This window comes from Oncorhynchus clarkii, chromosome 19 (genome assembly GCF_045791955.1).
Source record: "Oncorhynchus clarkii lewisi isolate Uvic-CL-2024 chromosome 19, UVic_Ocla_1.0, whole genome shotgun sequence".
Lineage (NCBI taxonomy): Eukaryota > Metazoa > Chordata > Actinopteri > Salmoniformes > Salmonidae > Oncorhynchus > Oncorhynchus clarkii.
Genome location: NC_092165.1, coordinates 49,529,320 through 49,555,673, shown reverse-complemented (window position 1 = coordinate 49,555,673; position 26,354 = coordinate 49,529,320). Strand labels below are relative to the sequence as shown.

At 44.1% G+C, this 26,354-nt stretch overlaps 2 protein-coding genes across 2 annotated transcripts in view; both read left to right on the top strand.

Moving 5' to 3' along the window:
• Positions 1-939: 939 nt before the first annotated feature.
• On the top strand, positions 940-10,823 carry LOC139374318 (keratinocyte-associated protein 3-like). Its single transcript, XM_071115348.1, has 7 exons — positions 940-1,054; positions 2,416-2,600; positions 2,692-2,751; positions 2,907-3,104; positions 4,813-4,947; positions 5,030-5,140; positions 9,175-10,823. The coding sequence occupies exons 1-6, from the start codon at positions 1,042-1,044 to the stop codon at positions 5,117-5,119; spliced, it is 681 nt and encodes a 226-aa protein (XP_070971449.1). The 5' UTR covers positions 940-1,041; the 3' UTR covers positions 5,120-5,140; positions 9,175-10,823.
• A 297-nt stretch (positions 10,824-11,120) lies between these two features.
• The window catches only part of LOC139374317 (frizzled-3-like), a 34,330-nt gene continuing 19,096 nt past the window's right edge, over positions 11,121-26,354 (top strand). Inside the window, exons 1-2 of the mRNA XM_071115347.1 lie at positions 11,121-11,196; positions 12,285-12,922. Of these exons, the coding sequence (XP_070971448.1) occupies positions 12,653-12,922 (270 nt within the window). The 5' untranslated portion in view covers positions 11,121-11,196; positions 12,285-12,652. The remainder of the gene's footprint in view (positions 11,197-12,284; positions 12,923-26,354) is intronic.

Sequence of the window (26,354 nt, the reverse complement as noted above, 5' to 3'; positions counted from 1 at the left end):
ATTATCTTCAGCATTTTGAAATGGAATTTGGTTTACTTTCTGAATCTAAATGGTATTGACCCCAACCCTGGAAGCCTACTCTACAACAATGACCATACAATGATGACCGTGTGCTGAAGCAAGAAATTATTGCCTACTTCACCCATATTTGGTAAAATTTTTGCAAACAAGTAGTGTGTAGTTCCAATAGTTCACTGCACCAGTACATGGCAAAAAAGGTTAACTACTGAAACACTTCCTAGATATGAATTTAGTTCAACTACCACCAAGCTAATAGAGCTCGCCAGCTTGTAGTCCTAAAAAACAGAAATTAGTTACTTCTGGTTTGTTCAGCCATTCCTATGGAGAAAATGAATGGGTAAAGAATAGGGATTTGGGATAAACAATGGAAATAAGGTTTGAGATTAACACAGGTTTAGGAGATTTTATACGTATTATTCTATGAGATAATATCAGTCCGTTAACATGACCTTTATGAATTATGAACCCTTTATGGGCATTGTGTGTTTTTTTCTGACAAATGCTTCAACATGTACAAAAAAATGACATTGGCTGATTAAGATTATTTCATAGAACAAAACATTTGAGATCTTCTAAGCCTGTGTTTACCACAAACCTTATTTTCTGCGTTAATCCGAAAACCCAACAAAAACGCCATTAATTTCCCCATAGGCTTTGTCCAACGATCCATGGAGGGGTTAGTGCCTACAAAAAGACACCATAACTATTCTCTCTCGGTATAACATGTAGGTCACTACACAACACCAGCAGTAATTCCCTTAACATAGAGATCAATAGTAATGGCGTCTTTTTGTAGGCGCAAACGCAAACGCAGGAACGCCCACATGCTGGAACGCCCCGAATTACGTGCTGCAGTTGCACACTATTGAAAACCCCAAATGAAGAAGAACAAAAATGAACGCCCAACTTCCGCTCGACAGGTGAAGCCCGTGACGTCACCGACTCGGAAAGCGCGAGGAACTGCTTCATGAAAACAAAAATAATTATTAGAAACAATCTTGCGTAATATACAGCAACGATATGTGTGGTTTCGGTAAGTTAACTTTAAATAGCTTATATTTTAGTGGTGGAAGCAACTTATTGTGTTAACTTTAGCGAGGCAACCATTATGTCTAGGTTGCACAGGTGTTCGTTTGCGTATTTCGAAAGTAAACCGATGATCCACCAATGATGCTTTTAACAGTAAATTAGCTAAACGTTTGGTGAGGACTGAGGAGTCCAATAAGGGACACTGTTGATTCAGTGTTTCAGATGCTTATATGGGGTTTGCCTGTAAACTCGACGCTGAGTTGCATTGAATTTAATTCTACGTCAGGCAGAAATTAGCGTTTGAATCGGGAAAGTTTCCTCTCACCACCGCTACAAGCAAGAATTTTGAATAAAAGTACATTTTAACGTACTTTACCGGTAGTTGGCGGTATGAATGTGAGACGATATGTCCACACGAGTGTAATTACATCCACTTTTCAAAGCGCCGGTAGTGAGTTCAGATTTCTATCATGCTCACAACATAACAAATACATGCATGAAATAGCCTATTTACCGAGTTGTGCACGTTTACATGCTTCTGCACATGCTTCATCTGAACGGCTCTACCATAGCTTTGAAAAGTTATAGAATTATACTTTCCTGTGGATATATTCTCACATTCCTACCACCAAAATTACCAACCGCACGGTCCGGTAAAGTATGTTAAAATATAGTTTTATTCAAAATTCTGTCTTGAAGAGGTCGTGAGAGTTAACTTCCATGATTCATGCTAATTTCTGCCTGACTCGAATTCAATGCAATTCAATATTGGGTTTCCAGGTAAATCTGGGGTGTATTCATTAAGTCTTGCAACGGAAACAAGTGACAGTTTAAGAACCAAACGGAAGCAAACAGCAATCAGAACGAAACAGGGAGAGTCCAACCTGAATTTGTGCAATACAAACCAAAACATTTTCCATTTTCCAAATTGCAAAACGTTTAGCAACGAAATCCGACTAATGACTAGTACCATCTTGTTTGATCATGTAGAGCCTATTAGAACCATCAGTCAATTATTTGTATAAGTCAACATTCCACACCTTTAGTGGTATAAATGTTTCTACCAACTAATAGGCCAAAGTTGAAGAGTATTACTTACTTTTATGTAGGTAAACTCACAGAACTAGAATGAGATTAAACTGCCATTCTCTATGGTGATTACTGTGCACTCGACTGTAATCTTATTTACATTCCAGTTCCATTCAAGAAGTACACTGAAATAACAATTATCTTCAGTGCTTTTCAATGAGGACAATGTGAAATTGGAATTAGTTTTACTTTCTGAATCAATGGTATTGACCCCAACCCTGGAAGCCTACTCTACAACAATGACCATACAATGATGACCGTGTGCTGATCTGTCAGATAAGGAGAAGGGCCCGGGGCGTCTGATGAAGAAGGGGTTTACTCTGATCCTGGTGGGTCACATTAACTTCATTCTGGGAGCCATCATCCACGGCAGCATCCTGCGCCACATCTCTAAACCCAACGACCAGATCACTACCGAGTTCACCGCCGCCAACATCATCTCCGTCACCTCCGGACTGCTGGTCAGTCAGAGAATTATAGATAACGATAGTAACAATTAGTAATAACGTGATGTTATAGACAGAAACTGAAATGTTCTGTTTCCATTTTCAGAGCATTGCAACAGGAATCATTGCCATATTGGTGTCAAGAAATCTGTCAGTTTGGAAGCTGGTAAGACCATCAATAACAATAAAATATCATTTGTAAGATACAATGAACACCATTAAGTCCTCAACTGTCACATTTTAAACTCCTCTCATCAAAATGTTCCCCACCTCCTTGACTTCACCCCTCTTTCTCCCTGTCCTTCTGTTCCCCAACTCCAGCACATAGGTCTTCTGATTAGTTCCTTCCTGAATGCCCTACTCTCTGCAGCCTGTGGCATCGGGCTCCTATTAGCTATTAGCCTCACCATTGCCAACGAGGGGCGGGGCCTCATGTTGGGCTGCAACTTCACTGACTTGCCAATCAACGCCCGCTCGCCAGTCAACGCAGACTGCCCCTTTGACACCACACGGATTTATGTAAGTCTCTATCCCTCTCTCTCTCGCTCTGTCTCTATGCTCCTTTGACATCACAAAAATATACATATGTATAAAGTCTCTCTCAATCTATATGGCTATTAGCCTCACTATTGACACACACACACACACAGTGCCTTCGGAAAGTATTCAGACCCCTTGACTTTTTCCACATTTTGGTAGGTTACAGCCTTATTCTAAAATTGATTAAGTTGTTTTTTCCTCATCAATCTACACACAATACCCCATGACAGGATTTGAGAAATTTGTGCTAATTAATAAAAAACTGAAATATCACATTTACATAAGTATTCAGACCCTTTACTCAGTACTTTGTTGAAGAATCATTGGCAGTGATTACAGCCATGAGTCTTCTTGGGTATGACGCTACAAGCTTGGCACACCTGTATTTTGGAAGTTTCTCCCATTCTTCTCTGCATATGCTCTCAAGCTCTGTCCGGTTGGATGGGTAGCATTGCTGCACAGCTATTTTCAGTTCTCTCCAGAGATGTTCGATAGGGTTCAAGTTCAGGCTCTGGCTGGGACACTCAAGCACGTTCAGAGACTTGTCCCGAAGCCACTCCTGTGTTGTCTTGGCTGTGTGCTTAGGGGTCGTTGTCCTGTTGGAAGGTAAAACCTTCACCCCAGTGAGGTCCTGAGTGCTCTGGAGCAGGTTTTCATCAAGGATCTCTCTGTACTTTGCTCCGTTCATCTTTCCCTCGATCCTGACTAATCTCCCAGTACTTGCCGTTGAAAAACATATCCGCAGCATGATGCTGCCACCACCATGCTTCACCGTAGGGATGGTGCAAGGTTTCCTCCAGACGTGACACTTTGTGTTCAGGCCAAAGAATTCAATCTTGGATTCGTCAGACCAGAGAATCTTGTTTCTCATGGTCTGAGAGTCTTCAGGTGCCTTTTGGTGAGCTCCAGTTAGACTATCATGTGCCTTTTACTGAGGAGTGGCTTCCGTCTGGCCACTCTACCATAAAGGCCTGATTGGTGGAGTGCTGCAGAGTTGGTTGTCCTTCTGGATGGTTCTCCCACCTCCACAGAGGAACTCTAGAGCTCTGTCAGAGGGACCAAGGCCCTTCTCCCCCGATTGCTCAGTTTGGCCGGGCGTCCAGCTCTAGGAAGAGTCTTGGTGGTTCAAAACTTCTTCCAATTAAGAATGATGGAGGGCACTGTGTTCTTGGGGACCTTCAATGCTGAAGACATTTTTTGGTACCCTTCCCCAGATCTGTGCCTCGACACAATCCTGTCTGACCTGTATGGACAATTCCTTCAACCTTTTTGCTCTGACATGCACTGTCAACTGTGGGACCTTTTTATATAGACACGTTTGTGCCTTTCCAAATCATGTCCATCAATTGAATTTACCACAGATGGACTCCAATCAAGTTGTAGAAACATCTCAAGGATGATTGATGGAAACAGGATGCACCTAAGCTCAATTTCGAGTCTCATAGCAAAGGGTCTCGAATACTTATGTAAATAAGGTATTTTTGTAATTAATACATTTGCAAACATTATATAAACCTGTTTTTGCTTTGTCATTATGGGGTATTGTGTGTAGATTAATGAGGGGGGGGAAAACAATTTAATCAATTTAAGAATAAGGCTGTAATGTAACAATGTGGAAAAAGTCAAGGGGTCTGAATACTTTCCAATGGCTGTGCGTGTATGTATATATCTCTTTCATTCTCTCCAGGACACTGCCCTGTCTCTGTGGTTCCCATGTGTACTTCTGGCTGGACTGGAAACAGGACTTTCTATCTGGTGCTTCGTAGTGGGACTGGTACTGAGGGGTCTAGGACCCTGCTCTCACACATACCTCAAAGAACAGGTAACACTCACTCACTCACTCACTCACTCACTCACTCACTCACTTCTTTCTCCATCTCTCCTGTTTCTGTTCTCTGTGCCAGCTTGAGGAGGAGGCTCTAACTAATAGGGCAGATCCAGAGTACTCACTCCAGGTCCGGAGCCTGATTGGTCAACACTCTGCCTACGCATAGAGGACTGCCACAGACCGGGAGGTGAGGGTTCAGTCCACTGGAGCTTGATCCTTCCAACAGATTCTAGCCCCTTCTCCTTTCCCATTGCTCTAGGCCAGGGATGGGCAACGACGGCCACTATTTGTAGGCCTGTGGATCAAATTAAATGTATTTATAAAGACCTTCTTACATCAGCTGATATCTCAAAGTGCTGTACATAAACCCAGACTAAAACCCCAAACAGCAAGCAATGCAGGTGTAGAAGCACGGTGGCTAGGAAAAACTCCCTAAAAAGGCCAGAACCTAGGAAGAAACCTAGAGAGGAACCAGGCTATGAGGGGTGGCCAGTCCTCTTCTGGCCATGCCGGGTGGAGATTATAACAGAACATGGCCAAGATGTTCAAAAGTTCATAGATGACCAGCACGGTCTAATAATAATCACAGTGGTTGTCGAGGTTGCAACTCAGGAGTAAATGTCAGTTGGCTTTTCATAGCCGATCATTGAGAGTATCTCTACCGCTCCTGCTGTCTCTAGAGAGCTGAAAACATCAGTCTGGGACAGGTAACATGTCCGGTGAACACGTCAGGGTTCCATAGCTGCAGGCAGAACAGTTGAAACTGGAGCAGCAGCACGGTCAGGTGGACTGGGGAAAGCAAGGAGTCATCATGACAGGTAGTCCTGAGGCATGGTCCTAGGGCTCCGGTCCTCCAAGAGAGAGAGAGAATTAGAGAGCGCATACTTAATGTCACACAGGACACCGGATAAAACAGGATAAATACTCCAGATATAACAGACTGATCCTAGCCCCCCGACACATAAACTACTGCAGCATAAATACTGGAGGCTGAGACAGAAGGGGTTGGGAGACACTGTGGCCCCGTCCGACGATACCCCCAGACAGGGCCAACCAGGCAGGATATAACCCACCCACTTTGCCAAAGCAGAGCCCCCACACCACCAGAGGGATAGCTTCAACCACCAACTTACCATCCTGAGACAAGGCAGAGTATAGCCCACAAAGATCTCCGCCACGGCACAACCCAAGGGGCGCCAACCCAGACCGGAAGATCATGTCAGTGACTCAACCCACTCAATTGGCGCACCCCTCCTAGGGACGGCATGGAAGAGCGCCAGTGACTCAGCCCCGGTTAGGGTTAGAGGCAGAGAATCCCAGTGGAGAGAGGGGAACCGGCCAGGCAGAGACAGCAAGGGTGGTTCGTTGCTCCAGTGCCTTTCCTTCACACTCCAGGGCCAGACTACGCAATCATATGACCCACTGAAGAGATGAGTCTTCAGTAAATACTTAAAAGTTGAGACCGAGTCTGCGTCTCTCACATGGGTAGGCAGACCATTCCATAAAAATGGAGCTCTATAGGAGAAAGCCCTGCCTCCAGCTGTTTGCATAGAAATTCTAGGGACAGTTAGGAGGCCTGCGTCTTGTGACCGTAGCATACGTGTAGGTATATATGGCAGGACCAAATCGGAAAGATAGGATAGATAGGAGAAGGCTTTGTAGGTTAGCAGTAAAACCTTGAAATTAGCCTTTGCCTTAACAGGAAGCCAGTGTAGAGAGGCTAGCACTGGAGTAATATGATCAATTCTTTTTTTGGTTCTAGTCAAGATTCTAGTAGCCGTGTTTAGCACTAACTGAAGTTTATTCAGTGCTTTATCCGGGTAGGCAGAAAGTAGAGCATTGCAGTAGTCTAACCCAGAAGTGACGAAAGCATGGATGAACTCTTCTGCATTATTTTTGGACAGAAAGTTTCTGATTTTTGCAATGTTGCGTAGATGGAAAAAAGCTGTCCTTGAAACCGTCTTGATATGTTCGTCAAAAGAGAGATCAGGGTCCAGAGTAACGCCGAGGTCCTTCACAGTTTTATTTGTGACAACTGTACAACCATCAAGATTAATTGTCAGATTCAACAGAAGATCTCTTTGTTTCTTGGGACCAAGAACAAGCATATCTGTTTTGTCCTAGTTTAAAAGTAGATCATTTGCAGCCATCAACTTCCTTAGGTCTGAAACACAGGCTTCCAGCGAGGGCAATTTTGGGGCTTCACCATGTTTCATCGAAATGAACAGCTGTGTGTCATCCTCATAGCAATGAAAGTTAACATTATGTTTTCCGAATGACATCACCAAGAGGTAAAATATATAGTGAAAACAATAGTGGTCCTAAAACGGAACCTTGAGGAACACCGAAATTTACAGTTGATTTGTCAGAGGACAAACTGATATCTTTCCGACAGATAAGATCTAAACCAGGCCAGAACTTGTCTGTGTAGACCAATTTGGGTTTCCAATCTCTCCAAAAGAATGTGGTGATCGATAGTATCAAAAGCAGCACTAAGGTCTAGGAGCACGAGGACAGATGCAGAGCCTCGGTCTGACGCCATTAAAAGGTAATTTACCACCTTCACAAGTGCAGTCTCAGTGCTATGATGGGGTCTAAAACCAGACTAAAGCAGTTCGTATACATTTTTTGTCTTCAGGAAGGCAGTGAGTTGCTGCGCAACAGCTTTTTCCCAAAAATTTGAGAGGAATGGGAGATTCGATATAGGCCGATAGTTTAAAAAAATATTTTCTGGGTCAAGGTTTGGCTTTTTCAAGAGAAAAAACTGCCACTTTTTTAGTGAGTTTGGTACACATCCGGTGGATAGAGAGCCGTTTATTATGTTCAACATAGGAGGGCCAAGCACAGGAAGCAGCTCTTTCAGTAGTTAAGTTGGAATAGGGTCCAGTATGCAGCTTGACGGTTTAGAGGCCATGATTATTTTCATCATTGTGTCAAGAGATATAGTACTAAAACATTTGAGTGTGTACCTTGATCCTAGGTCCTGGCAGAGTTGTGCAGACTCAGGACAACTGAGCTTTGAAGGAATACACAGATTTAAAGAAGAGTCCGTAATTTGCTTTCTAATGATCATGATCTGTTCCTCAAAGAAGTTAATGAATTTATCACAGCTAAAGTGAAAGCCATCCTCTCTTGGGGAATGCTGCTTTTTAGTTAGCTTTGCGACAGTATCAAAAGCATTTAGGATTGTTCTTACTTGAGGAAAATAAGGATGATCGAGCAGCATTGAGGGCTCTTCGATATTGCACGGTACTGTCTTTCCAAGCTATTCGGAAGACTTCCAGTTTGGTGTGGCGCCATTTCTGTTCCAATTTTCTGGAAGCTTCAGAGCTCTGGTATTTTCTGTATACCAGGGAGCTAGTTTCTTAGGACAAATGTTTTTGTTTTTAGGGGTGCGACTGCATCTAGGGTATTGCGCAAGGTTAAATTGAGTTCCTCAGGTGGTTAACTGATTTTTGTACTCTGACGTCCTTGGGTAGGTGAAGGGAGTCTGGAAGGACATCTAGCAATCTTTAGGTTGTCCGAGAATTGGATCAATCCCCCCAGGATAAAAATAATAGTGTTATACACTAGGTGCAATTGAAAAATGTGGTTGTGCATCAGCAGTTATGTCAGTCACTGACAGTCACTCAATTAGCCCATGTCAGCTAAAAAAAATTAATCTCGCCAGCTATCTAAACTTGAGCTAATCGTGGTCAAATGAACGACCCTCATTGATTTGGTTTGTTACTCTCACTCAGATATCATATTTAAAACTGCAACAATTTAGGTATGTCCAAAGGCAAAATATGTAGAATTTCAGGAAATTAGCTTCAAAACTTGTCAAGAGGGGGGTCGCTAAAATGTTTTGTTTGCAGGTGGCCCCTCAGTGAAATGTTGACTGCATGTGTGGGTATGAATGTTGGGTACGCAGACTCACAAGCCACTGTGGCCCCTCATGATGAGTTCAGATTTTTGTGGCCCCCACACCCCATCAGTTACTCATCACTGCTTTAGGGGGCACCACGGTGCCTAATGGTGCTTGTTTTAGTGAACCTGCAAAACACAAGTAGTTCATAGGATATGTCTGTGTAATTACCATTTAATTTGAGGTTATTTCTGCATGGTAAACGGAAGTGCTACCATTTTACATGTAATCTGCTTCCTTCAGATCTGCCACAACTAAAGATATGTTTCAACTGAGCTGAAGTAATATCTCTCCTCATGCTTTCTTGTCAACAGTGTTTGATGATGGTGTGACTGAGCCTCTTCGTCTTCAGAGAACCTCCCTGGTGCCTTTACCTCCATTCATACCAAAGACTCTCCTCTCCCTCAACGTGATAGGCTAGCTAGACTGCTGGATGACATTGTCTCTGTGTCTGCCTCAGAATGTCTGTCCTCCCCTCGATCCGCCGACATTTCACAAAAGCAAAATTACAAACGCCTGTAGTGTAGAGATTATTTATGGATCAATATCTTCGTTATAGTATTTTAAATAATTGCATTTAATCACATTTGGCATTTATCATGCTTCATGCTTTTTTTATTTTCTGCACATGTTATTTCCTCCTTTTAACAGCAGCGCACTGTTATATACCTCGTTAAATTTAACGACTAACTCTCAGCTAAGCCAAATATGTTTGTTTTATGACTACTCTTGTATTTAACTACCAATCTCAGCCAAAGATGTTTTATTGTCATGTGTGTTTTTGTAACCTGATTATGTCTACCTGCCTGATCTACCAGGCCTCGATGCGCTCCGTAGTGTTTACTACTCTGTTATTTCCTGGCTTGAATGTATACTGTGGGGATATGGGAATAGAATGCCTGAGAGGGGCTCTGAGGGTTCATCTCAAATTGCATCTTCTTCTTTCCAATTCCTAGAAACAAATCTCCCACATTGCAGTTTTCTCCCAATTTTATTTCTCCTGCAGGTGCATATAGAAGAAGGGGAACAGGGAGAGCTGAACCACTTTAGTGTACTGAGACGCACACTGAAATGTTGACTGAAACCCAATGCAGGGGCCCCTGGGGGCCGGGGTGCATGAGTGGTCAGGTAGACACCAGTATGTAGGTCATACAGGTGTAGCTGGGATGGGCTCACATTCCCCGACACCAGGCAGAAGTGATCAGCTCAGTGCTGAAACGGTTAATCTGGTGCTGGGTTAAATCAAGCGGGTCGTAATCTTTGCACACAACACTAATCCCCCGATCTGAGGGGGGAATCAATATTGATATAAGGAGGTGACTGACCCTGTCACAACAAAGGTTGTTTTCTATGCGTGGCCAGCTGAATGTTGTTCCTCCAGGGCTGCCATATGTTGTACTGTAGTACTACTACTTTAGTGGGTGTCCACTAGCTTCTATAGCCACAAAGTCATATTCCACAGTCACAAAGTTGTAATTTGCTACAAAAACAAGCGTTTTGGTTTTAAGGTTAGCATTGTGGTTAAGTTCAGGGCTAAGGTTAGGTTTAAAATTACATTTTAAGACTTTAATTGTAGAAATGGGTGGGGTGTATGACTTTGGTAACTGGTGTCGGCCACTTTGGAGGGATAAACTAGTGTAGGCTACTCATTAGAATGAGCTGGATTTCACTGAGTTTAAACCCTGGTGGATTGTCACTGGAATGTGGTCCAATAACATTTTATGTGTAAGGGTTGGGGTCTTACATTTTTTATTCAGGAAGTCAGTTGAACTTCCTGAATTGATCCTGACCATGATCTTAATCTACATTTCATGCATGGTGTGTTTAGGTTGCCTGCAGTATTTTTACATGAAGTTGCATGTGTTTAGTTGATTTTATATTTAAGGACTGCACCGATCAATGTGTTCAACGTTTTAATATGGAATCATTTTCTTCAAATAAATGTTAACTCTTTGATTTATCATTACTATCCTCTGTGTTCTCTTCACATGACTGTTTACATCAGTGTTAAGGTGGGATGGGGACTTTCAGGTTTACTCAGTCGGCAAACTATTGCGCAACTATGAAGGAATGCACAGTGTATATATAACTGGACACGGTGTGAATTATATTGGGATTTATCTGATATATCACACAAATCAATTGAATTGGTCGATGATAATGTTGCATACACTGGTGGTCTAGCTCAAAGCGCGAGTCCGGGGAACAGATCATTTCATGAATTTGCGTGCAGCAGCGAGAGAGAAGACCGAGAGAGCTAGCGACGTGCTTGTGTATTGTCACTGGAAGAAACAGCCGCAAAGAGCAGTGCAGATCGACGATTATTCCAATTGAAGGTGAAGTTTGGATTTTTTTGGCACTATGCACAAGACGTTCATTCGAAGACTTTGTTCTTGTTATAGCTTGCATATTTAGTCACTTTATCAGTTTGAGGTTGCGACACAAATTGCAATGTAACCATGTCACGTTTACGAGTTAGCTATCGTATACAATTTTACAATTACTAAAAAAAGCCAATACATGATTTGTTTTCTTTGCTTCCTATAAAAATGCAACGCAAATGGTAGCGTTAGAACAGAGACAAGTTCCTTCGCGAGCTGTAGTTCAGAGATTTCAGACATTCTAAAATGACATGAGACTAGATAGAAAAACAATGTTACACTATTATTGCGTTGCATTTTGTTACTATTAACCGGCATAGCTACATTACTACACACTTACAGAGGTTGCTGTATCTCCTATACACCGTTTAAATGGCATTTCTTTCAGATACCGGCAGTGGCAGGGTAATCAACCCATCCGAAACATTGGGAGAATACGTTAGTTGCCCGGCTGGCATGGGGGTCGGCTTGCATGGGGGTACATTTAAATGAAAAGAGAGTGGAATGCAAGACGATGATGCATGATTTTCTAGGCACAATATATTGAATTGACTGGAAGGGCGTGTGCGCAGCTGTGTAGTAACAACGCCCAATAAGGTTGTCCTGCAAAAATGACTATAAATTGCTCTGCGTAGTAACCACTACATAGATACATACTGTATTGGACGACACAACTATAGGCCTGTATACCTATAGGTGTGTCATAGACCTATAGGACAGTATCATGTTGACGGTAGCCAATCCTGATAGAAATGCATTGTATAATATATCTGCTTGTATGTAAGCTTATGTTTACCAGTGAAGTTGAACTGACACCCAATTGTTTTCACCCTCATCAATTATCTGTCTGTGTGAGCATAAATACATATATAAAACAATAACAGTGACTGTAATAATAATGTAATAAAGACAATATATGGGGACTTGTGTAAATGAAGGGTGGGGTTGCTGTTTTTCAACTCCCAGTCTCTTGTCACTTGTTTACAATTGTATAGGACTGTCTTGTCACTTGTCTAAACATTCTTTTGTATTTTAACTTGTAGGTCTTGCTTGACTTGTGCTACTGGCCCATTGGACGTTCTTTGTGAAGAAACACTGAATACTTTCAATAGGCAGTCTCTTCTTTCATTGGAGAGAGAAGACCATAGCTGTGCTGGGGGAAACGGTGGAAAATCTAGGCTGATGATCACACCCCTCCAGCAGGTACAGACCCAGACAGAGGAGGCTGACTGGGTGGATCCCGTAGCCAGACTGGGTGCACTCCTCTGGGGGATGGAAGCAGCAGGATTCCCCTGTGAGTGCCACAGATCTCCATGGTGTGATTGTGTAGAAGAAGAAGAATAGCCCTGCTGTTATCTCATCCCTCCTTTCCTCTCTTCATCCCTCTCTCCCCCTCCCCTGCTCATTGAGGATGAGAGTGAGGTGGGACTACACGTCACCTGCAATAGCAGACTCGCACAGAGAGAGGGTCATGCCTAGGTCACTCTTCCTCTTGCTTCTCTTCCTCTCATCCCTCTGCTCCACCTGTCTGTCCATCCATGCGGAGACAGCAGAGAGCCACAGTACGTTTACCTGTGAGCCAGTAGGACTGCGGATGTGCCAGGACCTGCCTTACAACGCCACCTTCATGCCCAACCTCCTCAACCACTACGACCAGCAGACGGCCGCACTCTCCATGGAGGTACGGACTATAGCTGTGTCTGTATATATGGGAATTGCTGTTGCCCCAAAGGGATAATGGTTTATGAATAGAGACTGATATGAGGTTGTAATTGGAGCGTTTGGGCTGACATAGAATCCAACCGACTCAGGTTACTGGCTGTTCTGTCCTTCTTCAGAATGAATGGGCAAGGATAGGTACAGTCAGTAGGCTTTAGCCTACTAGTAATTATTTCTCAGCAGATTTCAAGGCTGACATATTTTTCTGTAGTAGAGTTTTGGGTAAAACCTTGTGAAGGGGTAGAGTTAGGGGTAAAACCTTGTAAAGGGGTAGAGTTAGGGGTAAAACCTTGTAAAGGGGTAGAGTTAGGGGTAAAACCTTGTAAAGGGGTAGAGTTAGGGGTGAAACCTTGTAAAGGGGTAGAGTTAGGGGTAAAACCTTGTAAAGGGGTAGAGTTAGGGGTAAAACCTTGTAAAGGGGTAGAGTTAGGGGTAAAACCTTGTAAAGGGGTAGAGTTAGGGGTAAAACCTTGTAAAGGGGTAGAGTTAGGGGTGAAACCTTGTAAAGGGGTAGAGTTAGGGGTAAAACCTTGTAAAGGGGTAGAGTTAGGGGTAAAACCTTGTAAAGGGGTAGAGTTAGGGGTAAAACCTTGTAAAGGGGTAGAGTTAGGGGTAAAACCTTGTAAAGGGGTAGAGTTAGGGGTAAAACCTTGTAAAGGGGTAGAGTTAGGGGTAAAACCTTGTAAAGGGGTAGAGTTAGGGGTAAAACCTTGTAAAGGGGTAGAGTTAGGGGTAAAAGCTTGTAAATACATGTCTTTCTCTGTCCGTATGCCTCTGTGGCTTGGAGGCGACGTGTCAGAGACAGTATTTTCTGATTGGGTGATGAAAGGTCTGACTTGTGTGTGTGTCATCTGCATCTCCAGTTAAAGGCATTAATGACTATGATGGCATAATGTTATCTCCAACCTTTCAAAATGCCCTCATCTGTTTTGTTACCCATTACCTTACTACACATGTACACTCAGTGTATATAGCTTCCAAAAACCATGTAGCTGTACTTTCATCTTTTGCCTCGCTTTCCCTTCTCTGTCTAAATCTAGTTGTAGCATGATGATGATGACATAACTTATGTTTTGCTGCAGTGGACCAGTTATGTAAATATATTATGAATGAAGTGTAAAAATCCAATCTGGTCCAGAAATTCCCAGCACAGCTGTTCCTCATTTTCAGATGATCTTGACCCCGTCTGAATCACCCGAAAACATCACATGGGGAAAACCAACCAGGTGGTGATTTATTTTCTGTGTATTCAATCATTGAGCATTTTTTGTTGTTGTTGAATTGTATCAACATATATTAATGTTAAGATTTTAAACTAACGTCTGTTGTTGAACTTGATTTAATCCAGTAGAGAAGTTGCCTAACCTAAACCCTACCCTGCAGCCCCAGAAGGCAGCTTTACAAAATTGTTGCAACAAGAGGAGTTTGTGCGAGTGTTTAGTTGTCTCTCCCAGTCTCCCTGGCAGCATCAGTGGAGGGCTCTGGATGTGGGAACCCGCAGAGGAAATGTAATAATATCCCTCACGGGACACTGGCTATACCCGCTCTGATTCATAGTGTCTTTGTGTGTGCACGCGAACGCGGCTTACATCTGTCTCACCAGAACGCTGTGTAAACCCTGCCTTTAGTGAACCACATCCAATTACAGCAACAGAAAACATGTATCGAGTAGAGCTGTAGCCCTGACTGTTGAGCTGTAGCTGTAGCTGGGCCCTGGGTTTAATGCTGTATGTTTGTCTGAGGCCTGTAGCCCTGGTTGGTGGTGTAGTTGGGCCCTGGGTTTAGCGCTGTATGTTTGTATGAGGCCTGTAGCCCTGGTTGGTGGTGTAGTTGGGCCCTGGGTTTAGTGCTGTATGTTTGTCTGAGGCCTGTAGCCCTGGTTGGTGGTGTAGCTGGGCCCTGGGTTTAATGCTGTATGTTTGTCTGAGGCCTGTAGCCCAGTTTGGTACTGTGCTGTGTATCCTGAGTGATTGACAGCGGGTCTATTGGTGCCAGATGACATTATTCACCAGTGCTAACAAGCCACTAATCTGCCCCAACGCTCCACAATCAAGGGTTTGATTCTCAGCTTGGAACGATTCTCTCTCACCCGACACTGCAGTCAATTAAGCCTAGGGGGAGGAGAGGGGGTAGAAAGGGATGTGGCGAGAGGGTTAAGATTAAAAGAGAGAGAAAGAGTGTGTGAATGGCCAAATGAGCTCTTGAGTCACAACAGAGCACCCAATGTTGCACCCACTAAGCAACCCCCCCCAACACACACACCTGTATTTAGCCTCGTTGTTGTTATTTTATTGTTATTTTTTTCTTTTTTACTTTTGTTTATTTAGTAAATATTTTCTTAAACCAATTTATTGAACTGCATTATTGGTTAAGGGCTTGTAAGTAAGCATTTGACGGTAAGGCCTACACCTGTTGTTTTCGGCGCATGTGACAAATACAATTTGATTTGATTTGATGCAGTGGTGACAGCCAGGTGGTTCCCAGGGTCTTACGGTTCCCAGGGGAAATTGGGCATGATAACATCACTCTGGAGTTGGCCTGGTCTGACAGGAGAATAATAAGGATATTTAATTAATAATAACTGATTGGATTTATCCCCTCTACCCTCTAATAATAACCCTGTACAAGAGAGAGACCAGATAGACCTGAGCTAAGGGACAACTACGAGAGAGAGAGACCAGATAGACCTGAGCTAAGGGACAACTACGAGAGAGAGAGAGAGAGAGAGAGAGAGAGAGAGAGAGAGAGAGAGAGAGAGAGAGAGAGAGAGAGAGAGAGAGAGAGAGAGAGAGAGAGAGAGAGAGAGAGAGAGAGAGAGAGAGAGAGAGAGAGAGAGAGAGAGAGAGAGAGAGAGAGAGAGAGAGAGAGAGAGACCTGAGCTAAGGGACAACTACATGAGAGAGAGAGAGAGAGACAAGATAGACCTGAGCTAAGGGACAACTACATGAGAGAGAGAGAGACCAGATAGACCTGAGCTAAGGGACAACTACATGAGAGAGAGAGAGAGAGAGAGAGAGAGAGAGAGAGAGAGACCAGATAGACCTGAGCTAAGGGACAACTACATGAGAGAGAGAGAGAGAGAGAGAGAGAGACCAGATAGACCTGAGCTAAGGGACAACTACATGAGAGAGAGAGAGAGAGAGAGAGAGACCAGATAGACCTGAGCTAAGGGACAACTACATGAGAGAGACCAGATAGACCTGAGCTAAGGGACAACTACATGAGAGAGAGAGAGAGACCAGATAGACCTGAGCTAAGGGACAACTACATGAGAGAGAGAGAGAGACCAGATAGACCTGAGCTAAGGGACAACTACATGAGAGAGAGAGAGAGAGAGAGAGTAAAGGAGGTTGGATAGAAGAGGGAGAGAGTATGTGGTGTGTGTCAATTTGATACGGGGAGGGTGAGGGAAAGTGGGTGAGTGGGATAGAAAGAGAAAGTGTCTCAGACTGGAAGAGCGGGATAGTCAGGGTGTGTGGGAGGTCTGTCTCCACCATGGTGGTTCTCTTCTCTGTCTGTCTCTCTCCCAGCATGGGATCCTGGCAGCCCACATACTCTACTGCTCTAATCAACTACACTAAACCCTGGGAACACCACTTGACCACCGTGTCCTTAAAAAAACACACACACACACTGCTACCCTGAATTGGGTGATTACGCCATTCAAAGTCTGTCAGAGAAATTAAGGGAAGTATTTAGTCTTAAAAGCCTTAATTATCTTGCCATTTCTATAGAGCTCAGTTAAAATACAGAGAAACAATCAGAACGTCAATGCATTTCCACACATAGCCTTCACCAGAGACAGACAGTTGGCTGGGATAACACCAGTTAGCCTACACCTCGGTGAGACAAATCAAACCCATCCATCGATCTATACTGTGTAGGCTAGTAGTAACTATATCCTATATGGTGATGACATATCCTCAGTGGGATAGAGAGCCAAGTTCTGCTTGGTGCAGTAGAGAAGAGCAGAACAGTCCTGTGATGAAAAGCATACCTACAGTGCCTTCAGAAATGTATCATACCCCTTGAGATTTTTTTCTAACTGGTCTACATACAATAGCCCATAATGTCAAAGTGGAATTATGTTTTTCGACAGAAGCACAAACAGATATAATATTTGACTAAAACATAATAATTTCAACCCTTGCTTACATTTGGTATACAAGCACATATACAGTGCATTTGAAAAGTATTCAGACCCCTTTACTTATATCACATTTTGGAATGTTACAGCCTTATTCTAAAATGGATTACATATTTAAAAATGACCTGAGCAATCTTTACAGAATACCCCATAATGACAAAGCAAAAATAGGTTTTTAGAAATGTTTGCTAATGTATTACAAGTAATTAACATTATTTTTGATGGTAGTCTACTTGTGGTAAATTCAATTGATTGGACATGATTGGATATATAAGGACCCACAGTTGACGGTGCATGTCAGAGCAAAAACCAAGCCACTAGGTCGAAGGAATTGTCCGTAGAACTCCGAGATCTGGGGAAGGGTACTAAAAAAAAAATCTGCAACTAACTTTGAAGGTCCCCAAGAACACAGTGGCCCCATAATTCTTAAATGGAAGAAGTTTGGAACCACCAAGACTCTTCCGAGACCTGGTCGCCCGGCCAACCTGAGCAATCGGGGGAGAAGGGCTTTGGTCAGGGAGGTGACCAAGAACCGAATAGTCACTCTGACAGAGCTCCAGAGTTCCTCTGTGGAGATGGGAGAACCTTCCAGAAGGACAACCGTCTTTGCAGTACTCCACCAATCAGGCCTTTATGGTAGAGTGGCCAAAAAGAAGCCAATCCTCTGTAAAATGCACATGACAGTCCACTGGAAGTTTGCCAAAAGGCACCTAAAGGACTCTCAGACCATGAGAAACAAGATTCTCTGGTCTGATGAAACCAAGATTGAACTCTGGCCTGAATACCAAGCGTCACATCTGTAGGAAACCTGGCACCATCTCTACTGTGAAGCATGGTGGTGGCAGACTAGTAAGGATCGAGGGAAAGGTGAACGGAGCAAAGTACACAGAGATCCTTGATGAAAACCTGCTCCAGAGCGCTCAGGACATCAGACTGGGTCCGAAGGTTCACCTTCCAACAGGCAACGACCCTAAGCACACAGCCAAGACTAAACAGGAGTGGCTTTGGGACAAATCTCTCAATGTCCTTGAGTGGCCCAGCCAGAGCCCGGACTTGATCACAAGAACGGTGAGCAAAAATCCCAGAACCACACGGGTGGACCTAGTGAATGACCTTCAGAGAGCTGGGACCAAAGTAACAAAGCCTACCATCAGTAACACACTACGCCGCCAGGGACTCAAATCCTGCAGTGCCAGACATGTCCCCCTGCTTAAGCCAGTACATGTCCAGGCCCGTCTGAAGTTTGCTAGAGAGCATTTGGATGATCCAGAAGAAGATTGAGAGAATGTCATATGGTCAGATGAAACCAAAATATAACTTTTTGGTAAAAACTCAACTCGTCGTGTTTGGAGGACAAAGAATGCTGAGTTGCATCCAAAGAACACCATACCTACTGTGAAGCATGGGGGTGGAAACGTCATGCTTTGGGGCTGTTTTTCTGAAAAGGGACCAAGACGACTGATCCGTGTAAAGGAAAGAATGAATGGGGCCATGTATCGTGAGATTTTGAGTGAAAACCTCCTTCCATCAGCAAGGGCATTGAATATGAAACGTGGCTGGGTCTTTCAGCATGACAATGATCCCAAACACACCGCCCGGGCAACGAAGGAGTGGCTTCGTAAGAAGCATTTCAAGGTCCTGGAGTGGCCTAGCCAGTCTCCAGATCTCAACCCCATAGAAAATCTTTGGAGGGAGTTGAAAGTCTGTGTTGCCCAGCAACAGCCCCAAAACATCACTGCTCTAGAGGAGATCTGCATGGAGGAATGGGCCAAAATACCAGCAACAGTGTGTGAAAACCTTGTGAAGACTTACAGAAAACGTTTGACCTCTGTCATTGCCAACAAAGGGTATATAACAAAGTATTGAGATAAACTTTTGTTATTGACCAAATACTTATTTTCCACCATAATTTGCAAATAAATTCATAAAAAATCCTACAATGTGATTTTCTGGATTTTTTTTTCAATTTTTCATTTTGTCTGTCATAGTTGACGTGTACCTATGATGAAAATTACAAGCCTCTCTCATCTTTTTAAGTGGGAGAACTTGCACAATTGGTGGCTGACTAAATACTTTTTTGCCCCACTGTACATTGTGTTTGCCAATACCCCTAAGATCATGTACATTTGATGCAGCATTATGACGACTCATTGTCACAATGGTAAGGATTAACTGAGCTGGTCTTGGATCATTTACCAGTCATTGTTTCAACGCCTTGAAATGTGTGGACAGAGTCCAGGAGCCAAGATGATTTGGATGGACTCCGTCATTCCTGTAGAGTATCTTCTGTTTCCAGAATGTGTCAAAGTTATTAATAAAAGTGACTTTAGCAGAGCTACAGTAGTCTTTTAGCCAGATGTGTAATGCCAGCAGTCTGCTGAATCTTTCACACCCGTGGCCCAACGATGGTACTGGACCTGAAATTATTGGCTGTTTTAGATTTTTTTTAACGCTAAAATCAGTTCTTTAAAATCCATTTTCACATGTTCTGAGCTAGCCCTCCTGATGTCGTTTGACCCCACATGGACTACGACAGTGTCAGGTCCCGGCATCTGGGGTAGAACAGTCTGCAGCAGCCTTGTTATGTCCCGTACAGCCTTGTTATGTCCTGTACTCGTGCTCCTGTGGTAGAACAGTCTGAAGCAGCCTTGTTATGTCCTGCACAGCCTTGTTATGTCCTGTACTCGTGCTCCTGTGGTAGAACAGTCTGAAGCAGCCTTGTTATGTCCTGTACTCATGCTCCTGTGGTAGAACAGTCTGAAGCAGCCTTGTTATGTCCTGTACAGCCTTGTTATGTCCTGTACTCGTGCTCCTGTGGTAGAACAGTCTGAAGCAGCCTTGTTATGTCCTGTACTCGTGCTCCTGTGTAGAACAGTCTGAAGCAGCCTTGTTATGTCCTGTACTCGTGCTCCTGGGTAGCACAGGGTTTTTGACTTGGGGACCGAGATGTTTCTCACCATAGAGCTGTCTATGATGACAGCTGGTGATGTTGAATGGGCCGGTCTCTCAACCAGCCTCACGGTCTGGTGAGGCTGGGAGCTCGATTACTCCAATTACGGGCTCAAAATGGCCAGAAACAAATAACTCGTCAGTCTATTCTTGTTCTGAGAAATGAAGGCTATTCCATGAGAGAAATGGCCAAGAAACTGAAGATCTCGTACAACGCTGTGTACTTCTCCCTTCACGGAACAGCTCAAACTGGCTATAACCAGAATAGAAAGAGGAGTGGGAGGCCCCGGTGCACAACTGAGCAAGAGGACAAGTACATTAGAGTGTCTAGTTTGAGAAACAGACTCCTCACAAGTCCTCAACTAGCAGCTTCATTAAATAGTACCCACAAAACATCAGTCTCAACGTCAACAGTGAAGAGGCGACTCCGGGATGCTGCCCTTCTAGGCAGAGTTGCAAAGAAAAAGTAATATCTCAGACTGGTCAATAAAAATAAAAGAATAAGATAGGCAAAAGAACACAGACACTGGACAGAGGAACTCGAGCTCGCCATCTACACCAGGGCTGCCAGTGTCCCTGGGAACCCTTGTGTAGAGGGTGCATTTTGGTGTAGGATTAAGGGAGTGTTGTTGGTTTTAAATCCTCAATGATTAAGTCAGGATCTTTAAGCTGGTCCTAAATCTGTGGATAGTGGCATCTTCTATCTATGATGTATTGACTGTATTATAAAGCCGTTGTGACATAGGAGAGTAGTTGATATGAGTCTGATGTAACTGAATGGTGTGTGATGCAGCCCAGAGGGCAATGTTGTGTGACAGGAGCTGTGTGGGTGGTAGTGATAGTGGGTGTGACTGTATGTAGGGATGGTACTCATTGTATGCTGTGATGGCTGTGGTGCATACACATTCAAATAGACAAAACATGGGAACATGTTTTGATTTCCTCTTCACAGGGGTCTGTGCATAAATACTCCTAGTGTGTGTGGGTGCGCACACACATGTACATACCCCCTGACCTCCTGCAGGATGAGGACCATCAGAAGCCTTAGTGTTAGATTGATCCGTTTCTCCTCATCACCGGTTACTATGGTACCCAGAGCGGAAATGCAAAAAGATGAATGCCAGGAAGAGAAGAGAGGAGTGGAGCAGGAGAGACCTGATGAGAGAGAGAGAGCTAGTTATGGAGGGAGGTGAAGAGTAAATTAAGGAGGTGGGTGTGTTGCAAGGATGGATAGGAAGGGTAGAAAGTGGATGTATATAGGAATGGCAAAACGAGTTGAGAAAGGGAGGAGGGGAAGTGGGCATGTGCTGGAATTCAGGAACAGCTCTTGTCTGATCCGGATTGAATGATGGAGGAATGAATAAATAAAATGAATGAACGAATGACTTGGCGAGTGTGGGAGAGGGCTGTCTTTTAGTCCCTCTCTTTTCAGAGAAGAGGAGTGCAGATTAAACTGTTTGTCCTCCTGCTCTTATCATGACCAGCCCCCTCTCTCTCTGGAAAGCCTGAGAGAGGAGGGAGAGAGGCAGCCCAGCATGGACAATAAGGTTACGGAACAAGAGAGAGAAGGATTGGAAAATGGAAATGGTTGATGCAATAAGAGTAGGGACTGTGTCACATTGTGCAAGGATGTGACTAATAGAGGAAGGATATTATGAATGACAGAGTGATACAGCTTTAGGGTATGAGTGATGGAGAGAAATACAAGGATGTGGCTAATAGAGGAAGGATATTATGAATGACAGAGTGATACAGCTTTAGGGTATGGGTGATGAAGAGAGAGAGAAAGGCGGTAAAGAATGGGTGATGGAGAGAGGGCTGACGGTGTTGAATAGAGTAAGAGAAGAGATGAATCAGCATTATTTTTAAAAGATGAATTGGTCTTAAGATGCTGTCCCTAAGTGCTCTGACCCCGGTGGCAACAAGAATAGACTACAAACACAGTTGAGCCAAAAGCAACACACTACAAAAACAAGGTGGTTTCTAATTATGCCAATGATTTCCCCTTCCCTGATTGTCTTCGCCTCTTCTTTCTTTGGTTTTACAGGCGTGTGTCAAATAAAATAAAATGGTATTTGTCAAATGCCCTGAATACAACAGGTTTAAACTTGAATGTGAAATGCTTACTTACGAGCCCTTTCCCAACAATGCAGAGTTAAAAAGTAATACAAAATGAGCCAATTCTTAAAAAAGGAAATAGTAACACAATAAAATAACAATAACCAGGCTATATACAAGGAGTACTACCGGTACGAAGTCAATGTGCAGGGGTACGAGGTAGTTGAGCTTGTTGAGGCATGTACATGTAGGTAGGGGTAAAAGTGACTAGGCAATCAGGAGAGATAATAAATAGAGTAGCAGCAGCGGATGTGGAGAGTGTGAGTGTGTGGCGCCAATTTGCATGTGTGTGGGTAAGCATATGTAGTGTGTGTGTAAGCCCCAGCACCATGTGATTGCAGTCTGCATGTTAGCGCTCAGCTAGTTTAGTAGTATGTGAGGTGTCAAGTGTCACCATCACCAGAGTGGCATTAGGGCACAGTAAGACCAGTCACCTGACCTGACCACTGGGCCATATTACAGAGACCAGTCACCTGACCTGACCACTGGGCCATATTATAGAGACCAGTCAGCTGACCTGACCATTGGGCCATATTATAGAGACCAGTCAGCTGACCTGACCACTGGGCCATATTATAGAGACCAGTCAGCTGACCTGACCTGACCACTGGGCCATATTATAGAGACCAGTCAGCTGACCTGACCTGACCACTGGGCCATATTATAGAGACCAGTCAGCTGACCTGACCACTGGGCCATATTATAGAGACCAGTCAGCTGACCTGACCTGACCACTGGGCCATATTATAGAGACCAGTCAGCTGACCTGACCACTGGGCCATATTATAGAGACCAGTCAGCTGACCTGACCACTGGGCCATATTATAGAGACCAGTCAGCTGACCTGACCTGACCACTGGGCCATATTATAGAGACCAGTCAGCTGACCTGACCACTGGGCCATATTATAGAGACCAGTCAGCTGACCTGACCACTGGGCCATATTATAGAGACCAGTCAGCTGACCTGACCTGACCACTGGGCCATATTATAGAGACCAGTCAGCTGACCTGACCACTGGGCCATAGTAATCTCACTACTAATGACAGCTTTAGGAAGTGAGCTGCCGTGTGTGTGTGTGTACTTGTATTCCTACCTTATTAGGACCCCTATTCACCCACTGTCCTGACAAGGTAGGAAAACAAGACATTTCTGGAAAAGTCAGGAATCTTTTCATGTCCTGAATTTGTTACAATTCTATTTTAAGTTTAAGGGTTAGGTTAGGGTTAGGGTTTTTGGGTTAGGGTTAAGGTTAGGTTAAGGAGTAGTGTCAAAATGGTCAAAACATTTGACTCCCCCAAAAGTCCTGAAATTTCAGGAAAATAAAGCTGTGTGTGTGTGTTTGGTAACCACAGGGCTCAGTCAGACAGAGGTAGCAGGTTCTCACGTTCCTAACACCAATCCCAGTGACTCTCTGATCCTCAGGGAAACCCATTCTTTTCCCTTTTTCTCTTCCCTTTCTCTCCTTCTTTTCCCTTTTTCTCTTCCCTTTCTCTCCTTCTTTTCCCTTTTTCTCTCTCCCTCTCTCTTCTTTAAGCCGAAGACATTATACAGAGTTTCTTCAAGAGTTGGCAAACTGGCTTTCCTACCGTCACCCTAATCTTCACCACACACACACACGCACACACACTGTGCAACTTGTTTTTCTCTGTGTCTGCTACCAACAGCCCCACCCTGTACCTTACAACTATCTGGGGATGAGAGGAAGGAGGGACAGAGAGAGAGGGTGAATGAAAGGTTATAGCGATAGAGGGAGGCTGTGAGACAGATAAAGAGATGAAACAGAGAGTGAGATTTATTTCCCTGTCTGGAACTATCCTCCAGACCCATCCATCACGGTCCCCCTCAAACTCCCAGTTGACAGCCCAGGACAGGCAGAGTCTGCTAGGTGTCTGCGCCAGACAACTACCCCGCTCCGGTGCCTGCCTCTCTCTCTCTCTCTCTCTCTCGTGGGGCTCACTAAGGTAACTTCCATTCAGTCTTTCTTTATACAAACCGTGGCTTCTACCGAAGAGAGAGAGGAAAGGAGGGAAACTTAATCCGGCTATTGAAGTAGAGGAGGAACAGACGGGGTCTTTTTCGCCCCTACCAAAATACCCTCCCTGTTTCACATACATCTCCTCCTACACACACAACCCACACAGCCTTCTGCTCAGCACCCCATAAACACCCCCAACGCTGCTGCCAGAACACACTCCTCTCCTATGGAGAATCTAACATGAACTTGTGTCTTCTGGAAACATCATGTCTATGTAGCACACAGTATGATACAAAACTCTTCCATTAATTAAAGGTGTTCAGAATACTCAACTCACCATAATCCTCAATTTAGAGCTGGGCTGAAACAAAAGCATGCACATCGTATCGCTATTCTCCTGAGACCAATTTTTCAAAAGTTATCTATCTGGATTTCGCCTATCGGATAGGATTAAATACATAGAACTAAAATGCATAGATTGGGAGTCCCCATTCCATTCAATGATTTGTCTGTTCTATTCATTCTATTTTTATGCATGAAATCCTATCCGATAGGTGAAATCCAGATAAATAACTTTTGAAAAACTGAGCCAAGGGGATGACCACGCCTGCCTCCTCCCCATCCTTAAGCCAAAGGGTTGTGCAATCACCCCAAGGCTTGTTTTAGGGGCGAAGGCTTTTGTCTTGTTTTTGACCAGCGACAGCAGAACAAAACATTTGCTCCCAAATAAAACCAGATCGTCATGAATACAGATTTGATCACCATTCTTATCCCCCTCCTTTGACACCACAATCAAACCACTTAGTGTCGATATTCTCGGTACACACACACACAGTGGTAGAGAGACCAGTACACACACACAAGGGTAAAGAGACCAGCACAGTACACACACACAGTGGTAGAGAGAGAGACCAACACAGTACACACACACAGTGGTAGAGAGAGAGACCAGCACAGTACACACACACAGTGGTAGAGAGACCAGCACAGTACACACAGTGTTAGAGAGACCAGTACAGTACACACAGTGGTAGAGAGAGACCAGCACAGTACACACACACACAGTGGTAGAGAGACCAGCACAGTACACACACACAGTGGTAGAGAGAGACCAGCACAGTACACACAGTGGTAGAGAGACCAGTACAGTACACACAGTGGTAGAGAGAGACCAGCACAGTACACACACACAGTGGTAGAGAGAGACCAGCAGAGTACACACAGTGGTAGAGAGAGACCAGCACAGTACACACAGTGGTAGAGAGACCAGTACAGTACACACAGTGGTAGAGAGAGACCAGCACAGTACACACACACACAGTGGTAGAGAGACCAGCACAGTACACACACACAGTGGTAGAGAGAGACCAGCAGAGTACACACAGTGGTAGAGAGAGACCAGCACAGTACACACAGTGGTAGAGAGACCAGTACAGTACACACAGTGGTAGAGAGAGACCAGCACAGTACACACACACCGTGGTAGAGAGAGAGAGACCACCATAGTACACACACACAGTGGTAGAGAGAGAGACCAGCACAGTACACACACACAGTGGTGGAGAGAGTCACACAGCAGGAAATATGAAAGAGTATGAAAGAACACTCCATTCGGCTGGCCTGTAACAGTCATGCAGAAAAGAGCTGTGTTAAGGGTTTCCCCATGCTTCTGTAAGGACATGGCACTCAATAGGAATGTAGAGGGAGTGTGCGTGCATTGTGGGGGATATCAAAAGAAGGCCTCTGATTGGTAGTTTTAACGTGAGGTGTTCCCATTCAGCCATTCTGATAGGTAGAGCAGGACAGGACCAGATGAACACTGAGACATAGAAATTGTCATACACACACTCACGCACAAACACACACTCATGCTCTTGCTACTCACACACACACATACACACACTATCTAGAGGTGTCCATTTGTGGTGCCAACATGTTCACCTGTGAGTTTTGGCCCGTAAACCCGAGCTCACACGCTCTACCACTCTTTCTCACAAAGGCGTTTATGCATGACCAAGATCTCACCAGATTACATTATATTTTATTTTACCAGGTAAGTTGACTGAGAACACATTCTCATTTATAGCAGCGACCTGGGGAAAAGTTACAAGGGAGGGAGGATGAATGAGCCAATTGGCAGCTGGGGATGATTAGGTGGCCTTGATGGTATGAGGGCGGTTTTTTATTTATTTCACCTTTATT

Coding starts and splice junctions, on each gene's coding strand:
- LOC139374318 (XM_071115348.1), top strand. Junction 2,601..2,691: donor CCGTCACCTCCGGACTGCTG/GTCAGTCAGAGA, acceptor TTCCATTTTCAG/AGCATTGCAACAGGAATCAT. Junction 3,105..4,812: donor TTGACACCACACGGATTTAT/GTAAGTCTCTAT, acceptor CATTCTCTCCAG/GACACTGCCCTGTCTCTGTG.